Source organism: Myotis lucifugus, unplaced genomic scaffold, assembly GCF_000147115.1.
Source record: "Myotis lucifugus unplaced genomic scaffold, Myoluc2.0 scaffold_5, whole genome shotgun sequence".
Classification (NCBI taxonomy): domain Eukaryota; kingdom Metazoa; phylum Chordata; class Mammalia; order Chiroptera; family Vespertilionidae; genus Myotis; species Myotis lucifugus.
Window position 1 is genome coordinate 17,667,329 of NW_005871053.1, and position 11,788 is coordinate 17,679,116.

General features: G+C 44.7%; 1 protein-coding gene across 1 annotated transcript in view; it reads left to right on the top strand.

Moving 5' to 3' along the window:
- Positions 1-1,545: 1,545 nt before the first annotated feature.
- Positions 1,546-11,788, top strand: part of DPP4 (dipeptidyl peptidase 4) — an 86,735-nt gene continuing 76,492 nt past the window's right edge. The window contains exons 1-2 of the mRNA XM_014445986.2: positions 1,546-1,783; positions 2,319-2,403. Coding sequence (XP_014301472.1) covers positions 1,778-1,783; positions 2,319-2,403 — 91 coding nt within the window. The 5' untranslated portion in view covers positions 1,546-1,777. The remainder of the gene's footprint in view (positions 1,784-2,318; positions 2,404-11,788) is intronic.

Consider the following 11,788-nt stretch of genomic DNA (forward strand, 5'->3'; position numbering starts at 1 on the left):
TTTCAGTTTCTACTGGTGGTGAAGTGAGGATAGCAGGAGAGTAGAAGAGAAATACTGAGATGACTACAGTTTTCAGTTTCTGTGAATGGTGAATGGAGATATTTTTAATGAAGGTAGAGATGATCAGAGAAGGGTGGGCCGGGGGTATTGGGGAAGACAGAGTTCAGTTTGAGCCTCTGGAAGTGGGTGTGGATGAGTGCATGTATCATAAGCAACTAGTGGTCAAGAGGGGAAACAAGCCCTTGACTGCAGAAGCTAAGTCTGGAATGGAGATAAAGATTGGAAATTTGAATTTATTCAAAATCATTTTTTTATTGATTAAAAAAATTACATATGCATCTTTATCGCCCCATTACCCCCCCCCCACACTCATGCTCCCCCCCTCCCCCCGTGTCTGTGTGTTTTAATGCTCCATAGGACTTTGTATTTTTAACTATGGACAGAGAGGCTTTGTTTTTCAACAGCCGTGAACAAACTGAAGAGGCCTTTTAGAAGGTAAAGGGTAGCACATCCTCAAGAGAATGAGCAAAGAGGGCCCACAATGCAAATATGTACCTGTGTGTTTTATACTGAAAGTGCCAAGTGCACAGACCTCAATCTGTCTTGTTCCACTTCTCTACTTTGGCTTCTAAAAGAGAGTCTGCTACATCGCAGCCGTGCACGTATTAGTGAAATGGATGGAATAAATGGGAGGATGTGGAGATGGATGGATGGATGGATGGATGGATGGATGATGGATGAATGGATGGATGGATGGATGGAAGAACGAACCTACAGGGTATAATGGGGAGCTGGGAAAAGACAGGCACACCTGACGGTTTTTCTCTTCTTCAAATCTTCTTTGCAAGACTGAAAGAAGCGTGCGGCCAGTGGTTAAGAACATGGCCCCTAATTCAGACTCCACGACTTCCTAGCTGCGTGAAGGGGCCAAGTGACTCAACCTCTCTGAGCCTAGACTTCCTTCCTGTAAAATAAACACAGCAAATGCTTAGAACAACGCCTGGGAGGGAAGTAGGTTCCACACCAGAGTCAGTGTTATTATTTTTGGCATCTTGATGAAAAGGTAAGCCTGCAAAACAAGCCAGAAATTCCCTGTTGAGGGTGAATCCAGATACTTAGCCTCTAAGTTTCATTCATATGTGAACGCTCACCTTCTCCCTCACTTTGCCATCCAGAAGCTTTAAACACCCCCCTCCTCCCCAACACACCTTTCACTGGCTAGAGAGAGGCCTGGGTTTTAGTCGCAGCTGCTCACAGTGAGCTGTGTGAGTGTGCAGAGCCCATGCCCTCTCTGGGCTCTGCCTGTCCACGCGAGCTTGCAGGAGCTCAGATCCAAGGCTTCTTATAAAACAGAACCTGGTCCCGGCGTTGGCCGCCTGGGACGCCGCGTGGGATCCCGGGCGCCAGCGTATCCCGGATCGGGGTCTCACACCCGCTCCGCAAGTCCCCGGGCCCCGCACGGGGCGCACCCTGGCTGCCGCGGGGCGCCCCGCACAACGCAGGAGAGGTGCCTCTCTGGCGCCCCCCGGCCGGCCGGGATGCCAGTGTCCGGAGGCGACGCGCCTTGTCCCGCTGCTCGCCCCGCAGCTTGTCCCGCAGCCCTTTATGCCTAGGGGGCCGGGCCCTCGCTAATGTTTAACTCGGGGCGAAACTTGCGAGCGCCGAGTGACTCTGCGGCCGGCGGGGAGCGGGGAGCTGGACGCGCGTCCCGGGGCGAGTCTGACTTCTGCTGCCTCCCTGCTCTGGACGGACGCTCAGTTCCGAGGAGCCGCCGACGATGAAGGTGAGTGAGTAGCGCGCCTCCCGCTCCCCCAGCCCCAGGGTCGAGGTGTAGGTGCCTCTCCACCAAACTCTCCCCAAATGATCCCCCTAATTCCCCGGAGCGGAACCAGGGGGCTCCTTAGGCAGCAGCGCCAGGGCGGCCCTCTGACAGGTGAAGGGACTTTCTAGAGCTCTGCCCTCACTCTGGGACCTGCGGGGTTGGGCTAGGACCCGGGCGCTGAGCCTCGGACGACCCGGAGAGCCACCCCTAAAACGCACGCCAGAACTCTCACTGCGCTTCTGAAGTGCAGGCTTAGCAGAAGCAAAGGGTAATGTGCTCAGAGGTCACAAGTTCAAGGGCGACCGCGCTTACAACCTCCCACTGGCTCACTCCCAACCCTCCCAGCCCACCGGGCCCCCTCCCAATGTGCGCCCTCCTCCCCCGGCAACCCCCCTCTCCTCCCCGTGGCCAGGGGTGCAAGCCCAGGTCCCGACCCCCTCACCCCGACGGGGGCTGAAGGGCTTGATCTAACTGGACTGATCTAACCGGCTTGCAGACGCAATGGAAGGTGCTGCTGGGACTGCTGGGGGCTGCGGCGCTCGTCACCATCATCACCGTGCCCGCGGTTCTGCTGAGCAGAGGTAGTAAGTTTGACCTCTTTGAACGAGATACAACAGTTGGAGACCGGGATCTGCGTCTGTTTCACTACAGGAAGGGGGACGGGGATGTTGTCGGGGGTTGGGACCCGTGTGACAGGTTGTAGCTGAGGCGTCCCACGCGTTGCTGCTGCTTCTGGGGTAGCAGTTAGATGGACTTCCGCAGGGTCTCCCGTGTTGACGCTGCAAGAGCCTCGCAGTCGTTCTGTGTATAAGCAACACATACCTCCTGAAATTAGAGGAGCGGGGGCAGGTTAGGATTTTTTTGTATTAAATTTAAATTAATTTTTTAAATGTTCGTGGTTGTGGTCTTCAAAGGAAAGGAGGCAGTGTTTAAAGATATCAAATGTCACAGGGGTGTGGGCCCCAAAATGCGGTTTGGAGAAGACGGAGCACAGCGCCCCAGGTAGTTTCCCTTCAGGAATGATGGAAACCCCTCAGAGGTGGGATATGCGGGACCATAACTGTTTGACCACTTATAGAAGTTATAGACATAAATATTTCAGAGTTAAATTATGAAGCTGCTGGACTACATGATGATATTCAGAGCGGGGTAGAAGCAGTGATGCTTGGTGGATTCTTTCATTTAAAGCCACCTTCATTTCCTTCAGCTTGGCCAACTGCTCCAGTTCAGCCCTAGCTCTTAATATAAAACATTCATATAACGGAACACGCACTATCGACTTGAGCACACCAGAAGAACTAGTTTGGGTCTCCTCGGCCCAACTTTCCTTTTAAATATTTATTTTCATTTCAGTGTTACATGTGGGGAACCGCTATAGGGTTAAACCTTGGACTGACCTGTTGGCAAAGTCACAAACAGGTTCCCGCTTAGAGGGCACAGTCCTCTTAGCATAATTAGGCTTGACCTTATGACGCTCCCTAGATCTTACCTGGGAAGCTAATGGGCTGAGGGAAGTAACAAGAACAAAAACAAGTGAAACTCACAAGAACAGTGTAACTTTGGTAACCACTACCTTGTTTACCTCTGACTATAAAAATAAAGGCTCAGTTTGCCTCAGGATCTTTCTCTGGATCCACGGAGACTAAAGAGAGCTAGAGAGTTCTAAAGAGAGCTAGAGAGTTCTAAAGAGAGCTAGAGAGTTCTGAACGCTGTCTCCGTGTAAAACATTCTTCGCGGACTCTGTCCACACCTTTGGGAACCTCTGGACTGCTGGGGTCACATGCTGGGCAGCTAGCTGAAGCATCTACTCTGGATGGTGTAGTCAGCCAGGGTGTGTTATCCAAATTTCTGTTCAGAATTGGTTTATAGAGCTATCGAAAACCTTGTTTGCCCAGCAGTTTCAGTTCCAGGGCAAAGGTGCCAAAGGTTAAATAACTGAATGTGTTGACCTATTGATAATGACTTTACTGACTCAGAGCAATGCTTACTACCATTTTAGACTGTTACATGTCAGGCATCAGTGCACATTTGACTCTGTTGTGAACTGTTGAACTTTAACTCTTTTTATAAAATGATACTTTGTATATTTAAACAACCACACACACAAAGCCAAAGAATGAGTCATTCATACAAGCAAATATTCACCTCTTACATTATGTGTCAGGCACTGTACTAGTTGCTGCAAAGACAAAGGTTACATTTTATAAATATAAAGATCTCTGACCTCAAGAAGTTCATAGTAATTTAGTGGGAAACAGATATGCAAACAAATCAAAGTAACCAAAACATCACTTAGCCACCACATGGCTCAGGAAGGATAGGTAAAACTGTAATTATCAGAACTTGCCTTAGAGGACGGAACACTATACTTTGTTAAGCCACTTGGGATGGGCAGTGAAATGGCCTAGGGCAGTGGTCGGCAAACTCATTAGTCAACAGAGCCAAATATCAACAGTACAACAATTGAAATTTCTTTTGAGAGCCAAATTTTTTAAACTTAAACTATATAGGTAGGTACATTGTTATTAACTTAATTAGAGTACTCCTAAGCTGGCCTTTGCTAAAAACGTCCTCAATCTGAGGGGTCGACCTCAGTGAATGTACCCCCACTTCTTCTAACGCCACTTCTTCAAAATAGACTCGCCCAGGCCGAAAACCGACTTCTGCGCATGGGCCACGAAATTTCAATCTCGCTATACGTGCGCGCCTGCACGTGGTATTTTGTGGAAGAGCCACACTCAAGGGGCCAAAGAGCCGCATGTGGCTCGAGAGCTGCAGTTTGCCAACCACTGGCCGAGGGGCTTAGGTCACAAAACTGTCTTCCAAGGGGTTTTGTGGGTAAACTAGGAGTGTTTTGTTTTGTTGAGTGACTCCTGAAGCCCGTGGAGGGGCTGTCTTATCATTTCCCTCCCTTAAAGAGTACTTAGTTTTTCTCTGCAAATGAAATTTGAACAAATATCTCAAGAACATCCTCTCCGATAGGGTCTTCCCCAGAGATTCACATCTTCACCCATGAATGTGACTCAAGAAGACAAGTTAGTGAGGCTTGAGCAAACTTCCCTGGGGTTAGAAGGGTCCTTCTGGGAACGTACGAGGAAAACTCTCCCAAGAAGCTTCCTATGCAGGGAGGCTTGAATGGTTAACACCAGGCTCTGGAGGTCAGGTTTTTCTAGAAAGAATGTGAATGCCTTTCGTGTCAACACAGAGACACCAGATCACATGCTCTCATCTGGGATTATAAAAGGACTCTGAGCAAGAGAGGAAGGTGGGCAGCAGGAAAAGGATATGATTTTAACCTGTAGGGGATGAAGAACTGCTGGAGAATTCTGGGCATGCCTGAACCCTTGGGTTTGACAGTAGGAAGGTGAGTTTAAGTGGAGCAAGGCTGGAGGGAAATCAAGGGACGTATGCCTGGAGACTGGTGGTGCAGACCAGAATGTAGAGCCTATAGTAAAGAGCTACTCAGAAATGTGGATGATTAGGCTTTGATCTTTGGGAACACAGGAAGTAAGGGGAGCTTGGCTAAGGACAACTCTTGGGAAACTGAGTGGAGATGTGGTTTCATTTTGTGCTTTATTTATGCCACCAGTGAAGCTGTCTCCTCATATATTTTTTTATGAATATGTTTTTTCATTGATTTTAGAGAGAGATGAAGGGAGAGAGAGAAATATCAGTAAGAGTGAAACATTGATCAGCTGCCTCCTGCATGCCCCCTACTGGGGATTGAGCCTGCAACCCAGGCAGGTGCTCTGACTGGGAATTGAACCACTGAACTCTTGGTGTTTGGGATGATGCTCAACCAACTGAGCCACACCGGCCAGGGCTCCTCATATTTCTTAAATGGCATTTACAATTTACATATTTGAGGAGAAAAGGGAACTCACCATGTTTCAATTCCTGCCTTGACACAGAATTTTTGCTAAATCAGCCATACCTTTCCTGGGCTGTGCCACTGTAAGAGATTGCATTATTACAAAGAATTCAGAGTTGCCGAAACCGGTTTGGCTCAGTGGATAGAGCGTTGGCCTGCGGACTGAAAGGTCTCAGGTTCGATTCCGGTCAAGGGCATGTACCTGGGTTGCGGGCACATCCCCAGTAGGAGATGTGCAGGAGGCAGCTGATCGATGTTTCTCTCTCATCGATGTTTCTAACTCTCTATCTCTCTCCCTTCCTCTCTGTAAAAAATCAATAAAATATATTTTAAAAAAAAGAATTCAGAGTTATTACCCCAAAAATGCCCTTCATATCATCAATCTAGGTTTAAAATCAAACACATACCTGGAAGGAAGAGAGGAGGTGAGGCAGGAGAGTGGAAATATAAATGGGAAGGAAAGGAAAAAAGAGAGAGAAGGAAGGAATGAAGGAATAATTTGATAGAAAAACAAAACAAAATGCTAGATTATGTGGAAAGCAAAGAAATAAACAGCCAAAAGTAAGGAGGAAAAAATGAGCAAACTCAATTTCATTCCCTGAGAGACTGGTTTAAGAGAAGGTTAAGTGTTTCCATATGAAAGGATGACTTCAGCAGAACTAGACACACCCAGAAAGGGGGTGGAAAATGGGGGGGGGGGGGAAGCCTACTTAATACTAATGTTATATGTTTTTCAGAATAAAAACTCCTTGATGTCAGAATTATGCATTCACTAAGCAAAATTAAAAGTTCACCTCCTTCTTTATGTACAAAAGAAAGATTGTATTTTGTTTTAAATTTCTAAAATATCCTCCTAAAAGGGATATTACATATTTAAACATTCTTTTCCCAGAGAATCAGCAGTAAAACATATATTGTACTCATAATGGATTATAGAAGTCCTCATGGCTTAGTGGCAATAGAACCTTCTCATTCAGTACTTTGATCTCTTTATTTCCCTCTTTAAATTATATGATAGGCTGAGTTTTTAAAATGTTTGTCACATGGTTTTATTCATTTTATTATTTGTCAAATGATTTTATTATTGAGTTTTATTATGGAATAGAAACATAGATGTTCTTTTTTCCTTTGCACTGCTTTAGCAGTAAATTTCCTCAATACCTTTCTGCAGTGCATAGGAAATTTGACTGCTCACCCATCCATCAGTAACAAAAGAAAACCCAAATGTGAAGGAGACAGGAATAATCAAAGAAAGGAAGATAACATCTATGAAGTTTGCCTGAGGAAGTTCAGGATCTCTTCCAGGCTTACCAGCACAGAAATAAGCCTGAATGAAAGCTTTGTATATTTCAGGGACAATTTCTAAACAGTGAGCTCTGTGAAAGCTCGCATTGACTCCAGCTAGCTCAGTTAACTATTGTCAGCCATTGTTGAGTGTTCATAAGGTCAATGGGTTGGTCTTTTTCAGGCCGGCTCATTTGGCATTTGGTTCCCTAGCCATGGCATGTGCCTTTGATTTTTCTCTCTTAGACATCTTGCTGCTCATCCCAAAAGGGATTAGAGAGAAAAAGGGAAGACTCTTTGCCCCATTGATGGTTTTAGAGAAGGCCATATAAAGGGACTGACTAGAGCTGGATCTATATACTTGAAATTTTATGACTTAACAAAGTGCTAAGGCCTACAGGGACTGTGAGTGTAAATGCATGTGGGATCACCTTGCTTGTGGAAAAGAAGGTATGCAAAGATGTAATAACAGCCAACATTGTGTGCCAGGTATGGGGCTGAGGGCTTTTAATATACTTCTCATTTGATCCTTACAATAACCCTTTGAAAAGGATACTATTATCATCCCCATTTTTACAGATGGTTTTCAGAAACTGAGAAGTTGCTTTCATGATTTATTACTGCACAATGAATTACCCCAGAACTTAAAACAACAAACATTTGTTACGTCATAGTTGTGTCAGGAATTTGGCAGCAGCTTAGCTGGGTGGCTCTGGTCAAGGTCTGTCATGAGGTTGCAGTCAAAGTATTATCTGAAAGCTTGACTGGGGCTGCAGGATCCACTTTCAAGCTCTCTCACATTGCTGTAAATAGCTACAGGCCTCAATTCCCCACCATGTGGGCCTCTCCATAGGGTACCAGGACAGCTGGCTTCCCTTAGAACAGTGGTTCTCAACCTTCCTAATGGCGCTACCCTTTAATACAGCTCCTCATGTTGTGGTGACCCCCAAACATAAAATTATTTTCATTGCTACTACATAACTGTAATTTTTCTACTGTTATGAATCATAACGTAAATATCTGATATGCAGGATGTATTTTCATTGTTACAAACTGAACATAATTAAAGCATAGTGATTAATCACAAAAACAATATGTAATTATATATGTGTTTTCCGATGGTCTTAGGCGACCCCTGTGAAAAGGTGGTTCGACCCCCAAAGGGGTCGCGACCCACAGGTTGAGAACCACTGCCTTAGAATGAAGGATCCATGTAGGAGGCTGCAGTGCCTTTTATGACCTCCCCTCAGAAGTGTGACCGATGCTATACAACCATCATGTCTGTTGTATTCTGTTGGTCACACAGAGCAACCCTGCTGCAGTGTGAGAGGGCATTACACAAGGGCATGGGTGCTAGTGGCAGAGATAACTGGGGCCATCTTGGAGGCTGGCTACCAGAAAAGTTAAGGAACTTGCTCTAAGTTGCACCGAGTTAGAATTAGGCAATGTGACTCTAGAGCTGGTGCTCTTGAACCCAAATCGTTCTGTTAGTGATCAAGTATAAAATTAATGAGGCCATACTTGCATAAACGTTACAAATTCCCACTCATACACCTATATTATAATTTCATGACTGCTAATCAATCCCTGGATGCTAAGTGTTCTGAGGAAAAGCACCTGCTGTTGCTGCCTCCTTTCCTATATAAGCTGTAGATAGGCAACACCTTCCAGTCCAGGACTGATACCCCACACTTTTGACTGGTCTTATTTAGTGTTTTTAGTAGTAGTAGTAGTAGGTCCAGATGTACTTCTTGCACTGAATTACACTTGCTTTGTTTCCAATGGATGTTGTATTATTTCATTTGATCTTCATGAAACAACCACATCAGAAAGAGGTATTAATAGCCTGACTTTATACACTGAAGAAACTGAAGCATAGAAGTTGGGGCTTTGTAAGTACTAGACCTTGGGAATCCAAGTCTTTTGACTTCTAGCCTTCCTTCAGGCTGCTGGTTCCCATAAGTAACTGTGTGAAAAAATGCTTTGATGAGAGTTTTTTTAGGTTAATGATAAATTATTGCTTTATGGCTTGATGCTTAGACTTTCATTGTTGTAAATCAGTAGCTTGTAAATATTTTTACCTTTAGTCTTCATAGCTCCAACATGATTTCCAATAGAGGTGTGTCTCTTAACCTGAGAGTAAACTGAAACCACAAAACTGGAACTTCAGAGTTAGCTGTTTTATTTTTGCCAAGTACTGTATTTGAAGTTTTATATTGCACTTCAAAATTATAACTTCCTAGGAAGTTTTTTTTTCCTAGGAAGGTTTTTTTTAAATTTAATGATAAACCATTTGCTTTAGTTAAGAGTACACATTAACGTGCACACTGGGGAAGTAAACCGAAGTCACACAATTCAGCTTAAGTCACACAAGTCAGAGGTAATTTAAAGCAGAGCCAAAGCCAGCAGGGACTTTAATAATGACACACTTTAATAATGACACCCGGGGGCCACGCTGATTCAGGACGAATGAGGGAGAAAGAGGAGGTCTATGGGGTGAGTATCAGGTGGATACTATCACTCATCCCTTCTTTGACTTCACACTGGGTCCCCCAAAACTGTCTTGATGGCTCCTGTCACCTTAATACCATCTTTGTAGGGCTGAAATCTCCTCTTCTTGTTTTCCCAGTTGTTTTAAAGCCCCACCTGCTCAAGCTCAGGTCCATGAGTTTAACCGACAGCTTCATTTCCCTGTGGCTTTTCTTTATTATTTAATTCCATTTAAAACCTCTTCAAAGCTAAGGCCTATAGTGGCCAGATGCCATATTTGTTAACTCCTCAACATGTATTAAATGCTCCCTGCATGGCAGGTGTTATGGAAGGTGCAGGGATCTGGTCCTAAACAGTAGAGATGAGGAGCCTGCTACCATGGACCTTTATAATTCATGGGGCACATGGGTAGTAGGCAAGCACGTGAGTAATATCAGACAGTAATATCTGCTAGGACAAAAATAGTGTGATAGAGAGGACAGAGGGACACAGAGAGGCATTTCTCTTGACTCTAAGCATGAGTGTGGCAGGCTCTTATTTCCATTTCTATAATATGTCTCTGACCCTGTGTAGATAATGGGGGCAGGGGGTGAAGGTTGGTTTGTCCAGGTGAGAGATGGCAGATTGGAGGGGGTGATAGCATTGGAGATGTTAAAAAAAAAAGAGAGCAAGATGTATTTTGATGGTAAGTCATAATGTATGAGAAATGAAGAGTGAGGCAGCCCTAGCCGGTTTGGCTTCAGTGGATAGAGTGATGGTCTGCAGACCAAAGGGTCCCAGGTTCAATTCTGGTCAAGGGCACGGTCAAGGGCATGTACCTTGGTTGCAGGCTCCTCTCTGGCCCAGGCCCTGGTCCCAGGCGAGTGCAGGAGGCAACCAATCGATGTGTTTCTCTCACATTGATATTTCTCTCTGTCTTTCCTTCTCTCTTCCACTCTCTCTAAAAATCAGTGGGAAAATATCCTCAGGTGAGGATTAAAAATAAGTAAGTAAGTAAATAAATAAATAAATAAATAAGTCAATCTTTACTACCCTTAAAAAAAAGAAAAAGAGTGAGGAAGAGTAGAGACAGGGATGACTCCCTGAATGCTTGCTGGACCATCAAAGTGCAGAATTTTCTCATGTCCGCATGACTGTATCCTTTTAACAAGAGCTAATCTACTAGGTTCCTCTGACCTAATTCCCTCTTCCTAAAGAATCTGCTTCCCCTTCCCACTGCTGAGCTCAGGAGGGCCTTCTACATCGTGCACCCAGCACACACATGTCAATAGAAAGTAATTCTCCAAGTCAGCACATATTTATTGAGCATTTTCTATAGGCCAGGCACTTTGGTGGTCACCAAAGATATAAAAAGGATAGGTAAGACCATTGTCCTCAAATAATTCACAATTTTAAAGGAAACATAAGCGTCAACTATGATAAAAAGTGCTAAATGTCTCTCCATTAAATGATCTAAGTGCAATGGAAACATTAAAAAGCAAATGATAAATGCTGCCCAGGCAAGTCTGCACAGAAAACAACCCAACTCAAAGAGTTAATTTATAGGCCTAAACACACGCCTTCCAATCCTGGAGCCATGGGACTGGGTCCCAGGTGTGCAGTTCACCAAATGTGTAGTGCTCAACAATTCACAGCCCCCTGGTTCTGTATGAGGAGTGTGTCAGAATGTGTTTGGCTACAAGTAACAGAAAAGCTGACCAAGGGTTGTTTGAATTTTGGCTTATAGAGGCCAGATGCCATATTTATTAACTCCTCAACATCTATTAAATGTTCCTTTTTCTTATTGTGTTATTATTAGCATGCTATATAATTGGAAGTGCAGAAGTAAGACAGTTAGCACAGTGATCCAACAACATCCTCAAGGACCCAGGTTCGTTCTGTCTTTCAGCTTTGCCATTCTCAGACTGTTGTTGGCTTTTGTTCTCAAGCTTGTCCTCTAGGGGCAAGTGTGGCTGCTACAACAACACATCATTTGCTCACACAGCTGCTTCACAAGCAGAAGGGATGCTTATCAGGGAGACAATCTGTTTTGTCAGGGAGAAAAGACATTTCAGAAGTCCTTCAGCTCAAGGCAACTTTCCTTCATGTCTTGTTGGCCAGATTTGTGTCACTTGTCCACTTCGAAATGGATCATTGGCAAAGAGAATGAATTACCAACCTTGGACTAGATTAATCAAGACTCATCTTTCTGGGACAAGGAGGAAACTCCTTCCTTAGCACTTGGAAAAGGAAGGTGGAAGAGGAAAGTTAACTACCTAAGTTGAATTAGGAATTCTTTCCGGGGGGGGGTGGTCTGTGAAGTTATATGAAATACTTATAAC